Source organism: Leucoraja erinacea, chromosome 10 (assembly GCF_028641065.1).
Source record: "Leucoraja erinacea ecotype New England chromosome 10, Leri_hhj_1, whole genome shotgun sequence".
NCBI classification, from domain to species: domain Eukaryota; kingdom Metazoa; phylum Chordata; class Chondrichthyes; order Rajiformes; family Rajidae; genus Leucoraja; species Leucoraja erinaceus.
In genome coordinates, this window is record NC_073386.1 from 6,444,468 (window position 1) to 6,462,401 (window position 17,934).

The 17,934-nt window shown below is 45.4% G+C and overlaps 1 protein-coding gene across 2 annotated transcripts in view; it reads left to right on the forward strand.

The window, feature by feature from the left end:
• The first annotated feature begins 2,394 nt into the window (after positions 1–2,394).
• LOC129700728 (serine/threonine-protein kinase N2-like) overlaps positions 2,395–17,934 on the forward strand; it is a 119,596-nt gene continuing 104,056 nt past the window's right edge. For both annotated transcript variants that reach the window (XM_055641350.1, XM_055641351.1), the window contains exon 1: positions 2,395–2,641. In XM_055641350.1, the coding sequence (XP_055497325.1) occupies positions 2,621–2,641 (21 nt within the window). In that variant the 5' untranslated portion in view covers positions 2,395–2,620. The remainder of the gene's footprint in view (positions 2,642–17,934) is intronic.

Sequence of the window (17,934 nt, forward strand, 5' to 3'; positions counted from 1 at the left end):
AGACATACCTGATACACACACTCTTGCACAGACTTACAGTATTGCACTCACACTTTTACACAAACATTTGTGCACAAACTAACAGTATTGCACCAATACTTGTGCAGAGGTGGAGATTTCACTCACAGCTTTGCACAGACTGACAGTATTTCAAATATTGCGTGCACACATTTGCACAAACACGTGCACAAACAGAAGAACTGCACTCATATGTTTGCGCAAACACATGTATAGACTGAAAGCATTACACAAATACTTGTGCAGAGGCTGCAGTATTGCACACTTTTGCGCTCAGAATAACAGTTGGGCACAGAATGAAAATGTTGCATGGACATTTTGCACAGACTATTGCACTCATACTGTTGCACAAACATTTGTGTAGAGACTGGCAGTATTGCCCTCATATTATTGCACGAATACTCATGTATAAGAATGACAAGCACAGATACGTCCACAGACAGGCAATATTGGGCTCGCATTGTTGCACAAATATTAGAAGGACAATATTGCACAATCGCTGTTGCACAAATACTCGCGCACAGGATGACAATGTTGCACAGATACACTCTTGGGTGTATTATCTGTCTCTCTCTCTCACACAGACACACATGGATACAGACGCACAGGGACAGACGCACAGTTACAGAGACACAGAGGCATCTGCACAGACAACACATGCAGAAACACAGGCACGTGTGCACACACAGAGGGACAGACGCACACAGCCACATACAGAGGGACAGACAGACACACACACACACACAGAGGGACAGGCACACACAGAGGGACACAAGACACACAGAGGGACAGACACACACACACACACACACACACACATCGAATGACAAAAATACACACAGCCACGTACAGAGATACAGACAGACACAGAGGGATAGACACACACAGAGGGAGAGAGGGAGGGACAGACACACAGAGTGAGGGACAGAAGCAGTAGACACAGGGACAGACATACACGGAGGGGGTGGGGGGGGGACAGAAAGGGGGGGGGGGGGGGGGGGGAGAGAAAAAACACAGAAACAGCAGACACAGACACAGCAGATCAGCCATGATCACAATGAATGGCGGTGCTGGCTCGAAGGGCCGAATGGCCTCCTAAAACTATTTTCAATGTTTCTATATTAGAAACACACACACATGGACAGACACACACACACAGGGCCACACACACACACACACAGGGACACACACACACAGGGACAGACACACACACACACACACACACACACACACACACACACACAACAGGGACAGAACACACATGGACACACACACACACAGGGACAGTCACACACACACACACACAGACACACACACACACACACAGACATACACACACCCACACACACACAGACAGACAGACACACACATGGACAGACACACACACAGACACACACACACACACGCACACACACACACACATGGACACACACACACACACACACACACACACACACACACACACACACACAGGACACACACACACACACAGACACACACACACACACACACACACACACACTCACACACACACACACACACACACACACACACACACACACACACACACACACACACACACACACACACACAAGGACAGACACACACACAGGGAGGGAGGGACAGACAGCCACACACACGCACAGGGAGGGACAGACACAGACACACACACACAGACACACACAGGGACCACACACACAGGGACACACACACACAGGGATAGACACACACACAGGGTTAGACACACACACACAGGGACACACACACACAGGGACACACGCACACACAGGGACACACACACACAGGGACAGACACACACACACACACAGACACACACAGGGACACACACACACACACACACACACAGGGAGGGACACACACACACACAGGGACACACACACACAGGGACAGACAGACACACAGACAGACACAGGGACAGACAGACACACAGGGAGGGAGGGACAGACAGACAGACAGACACAGACACAGACACACAGGGACAGACACAGGGGGGTTGGGGCTGGAGCACCGGATCACATGACGCTGGGAACGGGCGGGCGGGCGGACGCTCCTCGGAGGGCGGAGGTTGGCGCTTTAAACACTCGGTTCGTGTCCGTCCTCCCTCCTCAGGGGGAGGGGGAAAGAATAAGTAGAAGAAGAAGAAGAAACGAGTGTGTGAGAGAATAAAGAGCGAGCGCCCTTCGGCCGAAGTGAGAGTGTGTGTGAGGGGAGAGAGAGAGAGGAAAAAGTTTGTGGCTGGAGAGGGAGAGGAAGGGGGATGGCGAGCTGACTAACACTGCCCTCAGGATCGGGTTCTGCTGCCCGGGGAGGAGGAGGAGGAGGAGGGGGGAGAGGGAGGGGGTCGTCGTCGTCGTCCTCCCGCCCGGCCCGGCCCGGGATGCGCTGAGAGGCCTGGCCTTCCGCTCGCCCACCCGCCGCCGCCGCCATCGCCGCCTCAGGCTGCTCTCACAACACTCACCGTCTCCGCCAAAGCCTCTCCCCACACATCGACAACACGGTGGGAGCGCCGAGCGGGCAGCGCCGGCAACCGGCCCGGGACAGGCGGCCAGCGACAGCCAGACTGGCGGAGGGTGCCGGCAAAATGGCGGCGGAGCCTGTGCAGGTAAAGTGGAGGAGAGTGGAGTGGAGTGTGGAGGAGGAGAGGAGGAGTGGAGGGGAGGAGGAGAGTGAGAGGGGAGGAGGAGAGGAGTGGAGTGTGGAGGAGGGAGAGGAGGAGGAGGAGGAGTAGAGGGAGGGGAGGAGGGAGGAGAGAGTGGGGGAGAGGGGAGGAGGAGTGGAGGGGAGAGTGAGAGGAGAGGAGAGTGGAGGGAGAGGGAGGATGGAGGAGGAGGAGGAGAGAGAGAGGAGAGGGGAGTGGAGTGGAGGATGGAGTTGGGGGGGAGAGGGAGTTGGGGAGGAGAGTGGGGGAGAGAGGGAGTGGAGGATGCAGTAGGTAGAGAGGGAGAGGAAAGGGTGTGGGGGAGAGGAAAGGGAGTTGGGGGAGAGAGGGTGTGGTGCGCAGAGGATAGTGGAGTGGGGGAGAGAGGGAGTGGAGGATGCAGTAGGGAGAGTGGGTGTGGTGGAGTGGAGGAGAGAGGGGGAGTGGAGGGTGCAGTAGGGAGAGGGAGTTGGGGAGAGAGTGGAGGATGAAAGAGGGAATGGAGAATGGAAGGGGGAGAGGGAGTAGGGGTAAAGAGGGATTGGGGAATGGAGAGGGTAGGGAATGAAAGGGGGAGGTAGAAAGGGAGTGGGGGTAGAGGGAGTGGGGGTAGGGGAATGAAGGGAGAGGGAGGAAGTTGGGTAATGAAGGGGGAGAGGGAGCGGAGGGGGTGGGAAGGGGGTGTAAAGGGGGGGGAGTGGGTGGAGGGGGGGGGGGGTAGGAAAAGAAGGGCAGGGAGAGTGGGGAATGAAGATAGAGGGAGAGTTGTGAAACGAGTGGGGAATGAAGATGGGGGAGTGGGTGGAGGGAGGGATGTACTGAGGGGAAAGTGGGGAATGAAGGGTGAGTGGTGTACTGAGGGGAAGGGAGAGTGGGGAAAGGAGGGGAATGAAGGGGAGAGTAGGTGGAGACGACGGGGAGGGAGAGGGGTGTACTGAGCTTAAAGAACGGGGGGGGGGAAGTAGGGAATGAAGGGGACAGTAGGTGGCGACGAGGGGGAGAGGCAGAGAGGGGGGAAGGGTATACTGAGCTTAAAGGCGGGGGAGAAATGAGGAGAATAAGAGGGGGTGGAGGGAGAGGGGGGGGTGTGGAAAGAAATGGGGGGAAAATGGGGTGTACTGAGGGGAAGGGGGTATGAGGGGTGAGCATGTAGAGGGGGGAAATGTGAAATGGGGAGGGTTAATGAAGGTAGAGGGTGGAATAAAGTGGGGATAGGGAGCATGAAGAGAAAGGTGTGTGAAGGGGGAGGAGAGAGGGGAATAAAGGGTGGGTGGGAAAGGGGAATAGGAGGAGGAGAAGAGTGGTGGGAGAATGAAGAGACGAGGAGGGAGAATTAAGGGATGGGGAGGAAGAAGGAATGGAAGGGGGATGACGGACCAGGACGGGGGTGGGGTGGGGTGAAGAGGCAGGGTGAAATTGGGGACTAAGGGGAATGAAGAGTGGGGAGAAGGATAGAGTGTAGGGAGAAAAAAAGGGGGGAAACGTGGGGACAGGCGAGGAAGGGTGCGGCGAGGGTGGGGAATGAAGGGGTCAGGGTGGTGGAGAGGAGTGAAGGGGGAAATGTGGGAGGAATTGGAATGGAGGTAAGGTTGGTTGAAGACGGGAGGGGGAGAGAGCAGGGTAGGGTGGGAAGAGGGCTAGGGGAATAGGCAAGAGGAATGAGTGGGGGGGTGTGAAGAGAAAGGGAGCAGAGGGGGGGGAGGGGAGTGTGGTGGAATGGGGACCGTAGAGGGGAAGTGGGGAGAGTTGAGACGCGGGGGAGGAGGCGAGAGAGTGGGAGGGGGTAGAGGGAGGGGAATGGGTGGTAGGAAGAAGGGACGGGAGAGGGAGGGAAGTGGGATGGGATGAGGAGAGAGGGGGAAGATAGAGAAATGGAGTGGGGGGAGGGAGTTAGAGGGGCAAATGTAGGAGAAAAGTGGAGGAAGGAGGTGGAGAGTGTAGGTGAGTGAGAGGAGAGTGGAGGGGGTAGGGGGGGTGTTGGAGTTGGGAGGTGGAAGAGGGTGAGAGTGGAGTATAGAAGGAGGGCCAGTGGGGAGAGAACGAGGGTGGAGAGTGTGTTGGAAGTGGGGAAGGTGGGGGTGAGAAGGAATGGGGAAAGTGGGGGGGGGGAGAAGTAAGCGAAGTGGGATGGCGGAGTGCAAGAGTGGGATCAGCAGAGGAGGAGCGGGTGAGAGTGAATGAGTGGTGATGGTTGGCCATTCCCATTGAGAGAGGAAGAGTAAGAAAAATCTGAGAAGGTGGGAGCACAAAAGATATTGGCGAGGATGTGGTAGGACTGTTGGGGTGATCATACTCCAACCACACGAGAGGCAGACTGGGAAAGAGAGACTGGATTTAGGGGGGCATTTTCAGTTTGAGGATATTGACAGGCAAAATGTCCTCACTCTTTTTGAAAAATCAATTATTTACATGTAGTAAAAGTCAAATTGCTGGAGAACCTCAGCAGGTCGTGCAGCATTTGTTGGGGATGGGGATGTTTCCGATCGAGACTTTGTCGTGTGTATAAATGTGTATATAGCCTGCTTGTTTTAAGTCCAGCTGCAAGAAAAGTACTGTAGGAGCAGCAGTAATCTTAACAGGAGTTCTCTCCTTGCCTATAATATTTGTACACTAAATAATTCAATGAGAAAGACGTTTCTTTTCCACACACCCTTCCATTCTTCCCCCCTCCCTCTGAGCTCCTGGTTGGAGAATGTATTTTCGGGGAGTTCATTGATGTCTCAGTATTATTTGTTTGCCATTATGTGCATGTGGGTTTGTGTGGCTATTTTTAGGTTTCATTCTTTTTCACTACAAGCTTTATTTCGGGTAAAAGAAAATTGGGAGCTCAGTCAGTCCAGAGGAGCCTGACCTTCAGGCCGTAAGAATTTGCTTTAATATGAGCGACTGGAGGAGGGGTGAATGAAGGAAAACTGTTTAATTGTTGTTGAATTCTTGGCTTGCTGCCCACCCCCAAGTCTCTCATTTCTTTAATATTCTTTAATGGAGGCACAGAGAGAGGTTGCAGATACCTGCTCCAAGAACAGTTTGGTTTTTAACCAGTAAATCTTAGATTTCACCCAAAGGGTAGATGTTTTAGGTGAGCCAGTCACTTTGGTGAGAGAAAAAAGGACGCAAAGTGCTGGAGTAACTCAGCGTCGTTGGAGAACATGGCTAGGATGTGTTTCAGATCAAGACCCTTCTTCAGACTGATTGTCGGAGGGGAGAAGAAAGCTGGAAGAGGGTCTGAAGAAGGGTCCCGACCCGAAACGTCACGTATCCATGTTCTCCAGAGATGCTGCTTGACCTGCTGAGTTACTCCAGCATTTAGTATCCTTTTATGTAGTAACCAGAATCTGCAGTTCTCATTCCTACACGTTGGTCTTCTTCTTGCGAATGAAACATAAACCAAAGGAATAGTTAGATCTCCAGCCGGGTGTTGAGTAGCCAGGTTGTTGTCTCTGTGTCAACGTCTGCCAGGCCCTGAGCTCCATTTGGTGGGTGGTAGAGCGGGCACCCAGAGATGACATGGTTGGCTTCGTACAGGCACGTGCCGTGAGTAATTACTCGGGGTAGGCAGTCAGTCGGCTTTTAGAAAAATCTTAAACCGCGCATGCGCAAATTGTTCTCTCTGTAAAAACAAAGAATAAAAATAAAGAAAGTATCAATTCAATTTGCCCAAGGTTTCCAAATCTCTTTCATTCTGAATTACTGAATGGGTGGGGGGTGGAGGGTGATGGCAGGTGGAGAGATGGTGGGGTAAAACGGGAGCACACCGGGACAAGTTGAATCAGTTGTGATCTTATTGAATGACAATACTAGTTCAAGGGACCAATTGGGGGGAGAGTTCCTTTCACAGCGTGTGATGAGTCTGGCCAGGTGTAAAATTGCGAGGAGGGCAGGAGCGTTGAGAAGGAGGGGGTCGGGGATCATGCCAGCAACTCATTCACTTAAGGTACACAAAAAAGCTGGAGAAACTCAGCGGGTGCAGCAGCATCTATGGAGCGAAGGAAATAGGCAACGTTTCGGCCCGAAACGTTGCCTATTTCCTTCGCTCCATAGATGCTGCTGCACCCGCTGAGTTTCTCCAGCTTTTTTGTGTACCTTCGATTCTCCAGCATCTGCAGTTCCTTCTTAAACTCATTCACTTACTTCTGCCATGGTGCTCCGGGCGCAGAGCCACAGCATTGGCCGGGGAGGGAAGCAGCTCGGGTGGCTGCGAGCGGCCGCCGGACCTCAGCATCTTCTGCCGGCCTGCTCACCTCTGGCAGTGCTCTCCGTCTGAACAGTGAGGGGACGAGCTCAAGAGCAAAGATCATAGAGCAGAGCGGGTCAGCGGGCGATGGATAACAGGACAGCGGGCAGTGGACACTCCTGTGTCAGCGCGAACAAGGGACCAATTGACGTTACTCGCCCTAACAGATGGAGTAAGCTCCATCGCCTGCTGTACTGTTATCCATTGCCCGCTGACCCGCTCTTGAGCTGGATCTGACATGACCCCCGACCCCCTCCTTCTCAACGCTCCTGCCCTCCTGCAACTTCACCACTGGCCAGACTCCCCACACGCTGTGTAAGGAACTCTCCCCCCCAGCGGCGCTGTCCTTTTACAGCCGCTTCCCACTTTACAGCAAATTGCGCTACGCATGCGCAGTAGGCTGCTACGCATGCACAGTACACAGTCCACGCTGCAAAGGCAGAATTTCAGCTGCCTTCAGCTCTGCTTGAAATTGACGGCTTGAAGCAGCGTCCACGGCACGTGGGCGGCACACACTTTCCTGTATTACATGCGCATTAAAGGCACGGAGGATTATGCCTCCCTAAGAGATCGATCTCTTAGGTAGGCATAATTCTCCAGTGCCTTTACTATTTGTATTTTATGATTTTAGTCAGGGTCGGCAGTGCCTACCTTGCCTATCCTGACGGCATGTGCCTGCTGTGTATCACTTTGGTGATACGTGCGCTGTACAATAACTACTATCATTATTTTCAGATTTGGCAGGAATTGTGCTTTATTTTGCCTTATTTATATGGTTAAGCAAGTGAGTTGTTAATTAGCACTCTTAACACCCCGTGATTTGGAAGGCGGAAATTTTATTTTAGTGAATATGATATCTTTTGTTCAATGCTAACTCCTTGAATCAGGAGGTTGATACTTTATTAATTGGGTGTTTAAGGCCACCTACTGCTCCACCTCATCATCTGGAAGGAGGGTGGATCAGAATGGTGGAATAAATGTTTGTCAAAGGTCAAAAAAATTGAGCAAATACTTAATGTCTCTCCACATACAGATATACAAGAATCATTATAGATTGATAAGTAAGTAAATCTGTACCAGGGAAACATCATTTTTGAAAAGGGCTGAAATGTTTCCATTCAAACTTTTGCATGACCTAATGTTTTTGGAGCCTATCCTGTAGTAAATTCAGTCAGTGCAGGGCTTTGTGAATATGTCCTTTCAATGAATGTACATGAGTATTACACAGTGTGTGCTATATTGTAATCAACCATTTCCAGTCAGTAGGTGATGTTTCAACTAATATTAATGTCAGAATCTTACGTTGGGGTGGGGGGGGGGGAGAGAAAAATCTTCCTGTCATGTGGCATGAGAAACATTTATGTTTGTGATTGTTTTTCCTCTGTGGCAGCAGATAGTGGAATTGGACCTGCTAATAGCTTTTTATTTGGGTGGCAGAAAGTTCTTGCAAATCCACAGGCTTGTACCTTGTGAAATGTTTATCCGGAGTGAGTTTCCAGGTACCACAGGAGCAGTGACTTCCATCGCTAGTGAAAAACCTAGTTGTGTATTTCCCCATCTTTCTTGAACTTTACCACAATTCCCGTGCGTGCTAGCAGGAGATTCATGCTTATCTGTACTTCTTTGGAAAAGATGGAAAGGACATTGGGTGAAAAACAAACCACAGGAGTAACTCAGCGGGTCAGGCAGCATCAGTGGAGGAGAATTGATAGATGATGTTTCAGGTCAGGACCCTTCTTGAGGCAGGTGGAATTCAGTTAGACCCATGAACCTTTGATATATGCAGACAGCACTTGTGTTGGTAGCATCATGCTCGTAACTATTTATAATTTTTAGTTACACAAGAATTTTATTTTAAATGTCATACTTGACTCAATAAAATTTGCCAGAAGATTTATGATGGTGATCTTAAAGTGCAGAAGATTTATGTTTGTTTTTTTTTGTTTTTGGAAGGGTGCTTAGTGGATGTTCAAAGCCAACAGCAAACCTCGTGTCTCAATAATTAGTTAGCATGAAAATTATCATGAAGAATAATATGCGAGTTAAATTGGGTGGGGTTCTGACACAATACATCTCGGAAATGTACAAGTTTCAGACAATGCAGAATGGGGTGGTTGGGGGGATATGAGCTGTTATGAGGGTGCAAAGAGGCACTAGTGTGATTAAGGAGAACTTGGGCGATTCAGAATAATGCACAGCAGAATCCGTTTAAACAAGGCTGCACACTTTAGTTCCAAAAAGCAAAGACATTAACTGAATTGAGGTAAATTAGAAGGAGGGAATGTACCACGGACCTGGGTGTTCTTGTAGACGAGTCGTTGATTTCAAGTGCTCACATACACAGGCACTTCTTTCTCTCCAGAAATGCTGCCTGTCCTGCTGCATTACTCCAGCATTTTGTGTCTATCTTTGGTCTGAACCGGCATCTGCAGTTCCGTCTCACACGTACACAAACAGTTAGGACCATGAATGGTATGTTGGCTTTTGTAAGAGGAATTGAGTAGAAATAATTTTTTTACTGCAGCCGTACAGGGCATTGGTACCACTCTGTATGGAGTTTTGGATTCCTGTTCTGTGGAAAGATGTTCTTGCCTTGGAAATTATGCAAGGAAAGCTTAACAGACTGACTCCAGAGGTTGCAGGACTGTCATCTGAAGATAGATTGGGTTGATTAGGTCTTTATTCACTGGAATTAAGGAGAATGGGAGGGGTTCTCATACAAGCCAAGTCATTTGTAACAAGACTAGACGTAGGCTGGGCGTTCCCGATGACTGAGAGCCCATAACTAATGGTCACAGCCTCAAGATATGGGATAGATCTTTTAGCTGAAGATAGGGGTGGCGAACCTTTGGAATTCTGTGCTACAGTAGCCCGTGACAGCTATGTCAATAATATATTTGAGGCAATAGATCTGTATCTTAATAGTAAAACAAAATCAAGGAATATGGGGAGAAAACAGAACAACCAGAGTAATTGGGTAATAGTAGATCAGCATTGTTGTGAGCAAATCTCTGGCAATTATGTGGAGATGTACGATCTTATTCACTATGATACCAGAGAAAATTGATTGCAGTGTGGAAGAAAGCAAAACAATATGGGCCATACAGGAACAGAGAAGTAAAAAGTTCAAAGATAGACACAAATTGCTGGAGTAACTCAGCGGGACAGGCAGCATCTCTGGGAGAGAAGAAATGTGTGATGTTTCGGGTCAAGACCCTTCTTCAGACTTTGCCGCTCCTTCATACAACATTTTGTGTCTATCTTTGGTTTAAACTAGCATCTGCAGTTCCTTCCTACACAAGTAAAACATTCAGATGGTTAGTGGGATGTTAGCCTTTATTAAAAGGAAAACAGAGGTGGAGAAGTTTTGTTATGACTATATAGTCAGGAGCACTATGTTCCACTGCCCTTTAAGGAAGGATATATTTGCCTCAGAGGAGAAAAGGTTCCGTAGATTGTTACAGATATAAAGGTGTTAAACATAAATAATGCAGAGTGCTTCCTGGAGCTTTGATGAATGGAAGATATACATATTGATGCACATTGGGTATTGAAGTGGTTTGGCATGAAGGATGATGATGTTGAAAGAATGGTTCTTCCAGTAGAGAATATAGAATGAATGTGTGTAAAACTGGGATAAAGTTATCTGAAAGAAAATCTTTCCTATTCTATTCCCAAAGAGTTATGGATGCTGTATCGTTGTCTATGCAATACTAACAACACAAAAAATAAGAATAGGTGTAGGCCATTAGGCCCCTTAAATCTACCCCATCATTCAGTGCAATCAGTCTGATGTCTGAAGTCCTCTTCTGTGCCTGTTCATCATAACTCCTAATTTTTTGATTTTCTTTCAACCTCCACCTTAAATATATCTAATGATCTGGCCTGCATCACTTTTGGCAGAGAATTTCAGAGATTCATTTGCATCTTAGAGAAGACATTTCTACACATCTCCGTTTTAAATGACCAGTCCCTTACTTTGTAGCGTTGTCCCCTTGCTCTCCCAATAGGGAGAACATTGCAACATCACCCCTGTCAAGTCCCCTCTAGATCATTCTTCTAAAGTCTAAGGAATGCAGACTCAAACTATCTAGCCCACGTTGATAGAACAACTGTCACATCCCAGGTGAAATATGTAGGAAGGAACTGCAGAGGCTGGTTTATACCGAAGATAGACACAAAATGCTGGAGTAACTCAGCGGGACATCTCTGGAGTGACGTTTCAGGTGACCCTTCTTCGGACCTTTAACTTCAGAGTCTGAAGAAGACCCTTCTTCGACCCGAAACATCACCCATTCCTTCTCTCCAGAGAATCTGCCTGAACCGCTGAGTTACTCCAATATTTTGGGTCTATTTTCGGCATCCCAGGTGGATTTCTTTTGGGTTGTCTCGAATGCCATAATGTGGCTTTTAAAGTAAGGGGACAAAAGCTATTCACGATATTGCAGATATGACTTCACCAACACTATGTACAACTGTAACAAAACCTCCATGTTGTTAAACTCCAACCCTTGACGATAAAGGCCAAAATGCTGTTTGCCTTCTTAATTGCTATTGGACCTGTCTGATAACTTTGTGATTCATTTAATAGAACATCTAGATCGCTCTGAACTTCACTCAGTTGCAGCTCCCCCTCTGCTCTTCTTTAATCCGCTTTTTGACTCTCCTTGCCGAAGTGCATGACTTCGCAATACTCCACATTAAACTTTTTGCATATTCTTTTGCCCAATCATACAGTCTATCTATATCCTGTTGCAAAATCATAATGTCCTCATCATAGAATAACCTTCCACCTATTTTTATGTCATTGGCAAACTTGGATATCTTGCAATGCATTCCGTCTTTCAGGTCATTATTGTAAATGGCAAACAATTGGGGGCCCAGAACCCTTGGGGTTACTCCGCTCGTTATGGTCTGAAAGGCATTAATTTATTCCAATACCCTGAGTTCTTAATTTACGCACCAGCCTCTTGTGTGGCACCTTGTCAAATGCCCTTTGGAATTCAAAATGGATGATGTCTGGTTTACCTTCTAAGAACCTTCCTATTGTATCCTCGATTGATCAAAATTGTCAAACATGATTTACTTTTTAGAAAAAACCCCATCTCTGATTATATTCAGCTTTCCTAAATGATTTCGTTATTTCCTCTTTGATCATTGACTCCAGCATCTTGTCAACAACAAATAAACCAACTGGCCTTGAGTTCTCCATCTTCCGTTTTGAACGAGAGGGTCATGTTGTCTGTTTCCCAATATTCTGGTACCCTCCCCAAATTTCAGCAGCTAAGATAGTTTTCAAGACTTTAGAGAAATAAACTATTATGTAGGCGAGACAACAAAAAATGGAGTTGCGGCCAAGATTAGACTGGCAATTATCTTTTTGAAAAGCCAAGGAACTATGAAGGAACTTGTATCGCTTATACTGCTCTTGTGTGCATATATCTTTTATGTTGCGATCTATTTTCGTTTGAAGTCTGTGCCAAAAGCTGCTTTTTTAAGTTGTATTTTTCCAGAAACTTTCTCTCCTCTTCCCCCACCCCCCACCCCCCCCTCATATCATTAGAGATTTGACATACTGCACAGTTCTAAGATGAATGCACTTGATGACAAACGCATCACAGTCAAGTGCTTTGCCTGTGGCTATTCTTCATATATTTAACTGTTGGGCATTGATAGCCTAGTTTGATATTGTCCTGGAGGCACAAGGGACTTCAGATGCTGGGATTATTGTAGCCTGATACTGTTCTTGTTCCATATTCATGTGTAGACTATTGACCAAGGACCTTGGTGATTTCTACTTCCCACACATTTCTTTCATACCAGAGCTTGCGCTTACTATCGCCTTCACGGTGTATGTTCAAAACTTCCTGACCTATCAATTTAGGGACTCGCCGTCATAAGTAGCTTACTACTTGGGAAGAAGCATCAGAGTATAATTCTGATTCTCCCTCGGGATTATATGGATCATGCACTAATACCAGTTGTACACATGTAAATAAAATGGCTCCAAAAGAAATTCAGGATTAACCTGCAATTGAATTCTTGATTTAGTGGATTTGCATGGGACTTAAAGGCAGTGTTGAGGTAAACATCATTTTCCTCTCAAGGAAATCCATGCTGTTTTCTTTTTTTTTTGCTAAAACAATTCTTAAATAGTAATAGTAACTGTGTTCAAAAGGAGCGCATTAAATAAATTAAGCTAACAATAACAAGGCAGTCCCTGTTTCAAAATGAACTGCCAAGGTCAGTCATGTGATACAGAAACTATATAAAACTGTGGTACAATAAACATGCCTGCATGAAAAACGGCACACCTCAATCAAGAGGTCAAATGCCTAAAAAGCATTGTCAGTTGTGAAAGAAAGAGTTTCAACGGAATGCAAATATAGACTTGCCGATAAATCGCAAGGCCCATAAGGTGACAGTGAAGATTCAAGAAGCAGAAAGCACCTGTAGAGATAATCTAAGGTTATCCTTTAACTGAAGGAAAAGGGACAAGATTTAGAAGGGGAAAACGAATGAAGGTGGGCTTTAGGTGTAGAAAAAAACATTGCAAATTGAACCCGGGTTGCACTGAAAGGCAGTAGTTCTAACACAACGCTACCGTAATATCAAATTTGCTTTATCTAGCTTGAATCTGTTGATTGGAATTGTTAGAAAGATTGAACACTGTTCTCATTCAAAAAAAAATAGCCAAGATGTGTTACAGGTTAAATTAAAGGATGTCAAGACAGTGCAAGGAATTTGAGAAACAATTTCAGGCATACAGATAGTTGTTTTGAGAGAACGAGTGGAGTCAGTGCTCATAAAATGTCCAAAGAGGAAAAGTTTGGACAAAGTGGTATTGGTTGTTAGTAGGGAAGGAAACCTTTGGGGAAATAAAAATGAGAAGGTGGTGTAATGAAGAAATTTAGCAGTGAAATGTTTGGACTGGAGAGGAAGTACTGACTGTGCTTTGCCGTAACAGGTTATTATACGTGCAGGATTTAAGTGGGGAATTGAACGATACCTTGATCAATATAACTGAAAAATGAAGATAAATGCTGAATAGATTCCATATTAATAGGTATGTTACAAAACGTACCTGAATCGTGGCTGAGCATCTGCCCCTCCCCTTGTGTGTGATTTTGGAGCTGTTTGGAGGGGGCGGGTTTAAAACCCGATTTTTACTAGGCTGTTCCAATCGCAGATGTTCAGCCTAGTAAATCATTAACGGAGAATCGCTGCAAGACCCGGTCCCAAAAGCTATTATTAGTTTTATAGGCCTCGAAGAGTAGATATAATAAATTTAAAAGCTCTCGTTCATTCCGCAAGCTCTGGCAGCCCCAGGGTTTTATAAAGCAAACAATTAAAGGTATGTACCTTATTTTTACATTAAATGGGGCATGTATATAACCCTATAATTATAATTTTCTATAGCGAGTAGCTCATTTTGGGCTTTTTATATCCCCCAGTATTTTTCTCGGCATTTGAGGGCACTAATCCAGCGCGCTGTCAACATTCTAAACCTGCGCGTTCCACATGAACCCACTAGAAAACCAATTTAAATGGGCATTTATTTACAGCAATTGACCACTAAATTCCTTCCATTTGGCCTATAAATTAGATATAAAAATCATGTTATATTGTGAATTATTTGTGAATAATCTTTGGACACTTAGGCTATTTAAAAATGTTAATCTTTCCTTAAGAAATGTGCTTTTGACTATCTAAGATCACAGCTTTTTTGTAATGCCCATTGAAAATCAATAGGGAACAAGATGCTAATTTCCGAGTATGAAAATGGTCATAACTTTTTTAATACTTGAGATATGAAAGTGAATTTGGTGTCAAATTAAACTTATTGTTATGCTTTATCTGATGGGATAAATTGCAGACTTGATTTTTTAAATCTCAAAATTTTTGTAACATTGCTAATATTAACAGAAGTAACCAGAGTCATGGGTGAAGATGTTCAGTAGAAAGACACAGTACAATATACTTCAAGGTGATTAAGAAGGAACTGCAGATGCTGGAAAATCGAAGGTACACAAAAATCCTGGAGAAACTCAGCGGGTGCAGCAGCATCTATGGAGCGATGGAAATAGGCAACGTTTCGGGCCGAAACGTTGCCTATTTCCTTCACTCCATAGATGCTGCTGAGTTTCTCCACCATACTTCAAGCTGAAAACAGTAACTGTGGAAGGTGCAAAGAATTAATAGCAGGCAACGCTTAGGTGGTGTTGCAAGAGCTTCAAGCAGGATTTTTTAGCGGGATATAATAAATTGATAACTGATGGTTGATTTCTGTTTTCATTTGAACATTTTCCATAGAGAAAGTTCTACCAAACAAACCAAAAAGTAAATTTAGATATTAAAATTACCAACATGCCTCTTTAAACGACAATTAGATAACTATGTTCAAGAGGGAACTGCAGATGCTGGAAAATCGTAGGTAGACAAAAGTGCTGGAGAAACTCAGCGGGTGCAGCAGCATCTATGGAGCGAAGGAAATAGGCGAGGGGTAAATGGGAGAGAAGTGGAAGAGTGCGGAGGGGGGGGTGGGGGAGGGGTGGAAGAGGGACAGAGGGGTAGGGGGAAGGGGGCGGAGGGAGAGAGGGAAGGGGGTGGGGTAGTTGGGGGGGGAGTGGGGGAGAGGGAGATGAGGGAGGGGGAGGGGAGGAGAGAGTGTGGTGGGGGAGGGGGCAGATGGTGTACCACCTCCAGTTTAAATTCCATTTGGAATATTTTGGAGGACCAAGAACCAAGAATCTCCCTTTCAGAAATGATCAGTACATTCTCTGTATTCACTTACCATTGTAACTGTGAATTTACTGTCAAAGCAGGAGTGGGTATGCCTCACATCAGTGATATAACTATTATGAGAGGCTTTAACCTATACTAATCCTGGCAGATAATCAAGAAAGATATTAAAGCACAGATAATGGACGTTCAGCTGGAGGTTAACTGGGCTCGTGTGCTGTAAATGGTTTGCCAGCTTCTGTATCTAGATTTTTATTTTTCTGCATAGAATGAAGTTTAATATTGAAGTTATTTTTTTCCATTCAGTGATCCTTGAATACAGAAGTAATTGAATCTCGGTTGTTTGATGACCTTTCAAAGTGGCTTCTGGTATTTTTTGTACATCTCATATTAAAGTGTTGTAATATGCTTCAAATTAATTCTTATCTGGAATTATGTTCTCTGCTTTGTGTTATCTACTTTCTTTTCTATGCCAGTCAATGAAAATTAAAAAAAAACTAGATATTAGAAATCTAAAATACAAATGAAAAATGCTCGGAACACTCAGCGGGATAGGCAACATCATGTCTTCCACCTGAAATGATGCCTCTGTTTCTCTTTCTGCAGATGGTGCCAGATCTGCTGTGTGTTTTCAGTGTTTTCGTATTTTATTTCGTTCCTCTGTCACTTGATGTATTTATTAATTACTTGCACAATTCTTTCTTAAAACAAACACTCATTTGGTTGTGATAATAGAGAAAGGTTTCCACTATTATACAGTTGTGAACTTGTGATGAGAAAGTTTTGAATTAGTAAAAAGAATGATTGAATAGAAAACCAGTGCTGGTGAGGTAGCTTCTTTATGGAGAAACAGATTTAATGCTTTGGGCTGGTCTCTCTCCCAACACAAAATTACAAAAATACTCTTGGTTGTTTAGTGTACAAAACAAAAATTGGGAGCAACTTACTATTTTGAGTAGATTTTAACTTAATTCTCTCGAAAGTTATCAGTTCATTCAGAAGCATATAAGAGTTTGAAGACTGCCAACTACTACGTTAGTGTTTGTATATCTGTAAATTACTAAAATCCTAACAATATCCTGTCCACTAATACTATAAAATCCACTTGGCAACACTTTAAAGTCCAAAAATTCAAACAGTTTAGATATGAGCAAAGCAATGTTGGTTGAAGTGCATTGTAACTTCTTTATCTTGTGCATTTGAGCTGTAAAGTGGTTTTGAGCATACAAGGAATTTGATTCACACTGGACAAACAACCTTATCCATTGATTCCATACTGGGTGATTACAACAATGTGTAGGTCTTGCTGAAAATCGCTGAATTGCACCAATAGGGTTCTGCACAGATGTTTAGCCACTTTACAGCCAGCTGATTCAAAACATTTGTTTACCTTTTTCCCGTGATTTTAAATTTGTTCCTTGTTCTAGCTCAAAACAAGTCGGCTTCTTTGTTTGGCATTTTTGCAACGCTTGATACCACGGCTAATATTCCCGCTGTTCAAATCTTCTTGGCACTTCCAGCAACTACAGTCTGTTTTACCAAGGAGGCAGCGATAGTAAAGGTGTAAGGATTGAACCTCTTCCTGGAGTCAAATCTGAATATGTTGCAATTGTTGAGTTCAGGTTGGAGTGGGGGTGGGATGGAATTGCGAGATTTAGCAAGTCTCAATTTTACATTTGGCTTGCAGCCAATCATGTGAAACCGGCAACACTGGTGCAGGAGGAAAACCTTTTGCTTAATTCATCCAAGGGATATGGGCTTTGCAGATTGAGCCAGCCCATCCTAATTGCTCTTGAGAAGGAGTTGGTGAGCTGCTGCCTTGAACCGCTGCAGTCTTAAGATGCAGGTATATCCACGATGCTGTAAGGTTCCAGGATTTTGACCCAGTGACGGTGAAGGGACCGTGATCTATTTCCAAGTGGCTTGGAGGGTGATTATCAGGTGGTGGTGTTCCCACAGTTTTGCTGACTTGTCCTTCCAGCTGGTACAGGTTGTGGCTTTGGAAGGTGGGCTGGTGCCTAGGTTATTCTGTTACCATGAGATCTTTGTGCACTTTGTCATCTCCACATTGTACTATGATAATTCAACCAGGCTAGTTTGTGGATGATCAGCCATGAGTACGGATTGTGGAATGTAGGGCCGAATGGCCTATTCCTGCACCTATTGTCTATTGTCTATAATTTGATTTACCCGTGCATCTGTTTGGCCTCAGGTATGCCTCTTTTTCTCTTTTGTCTCTCTTTTTGATAGCTGCACTTGTTCCATAAACCCCCAATCAAAA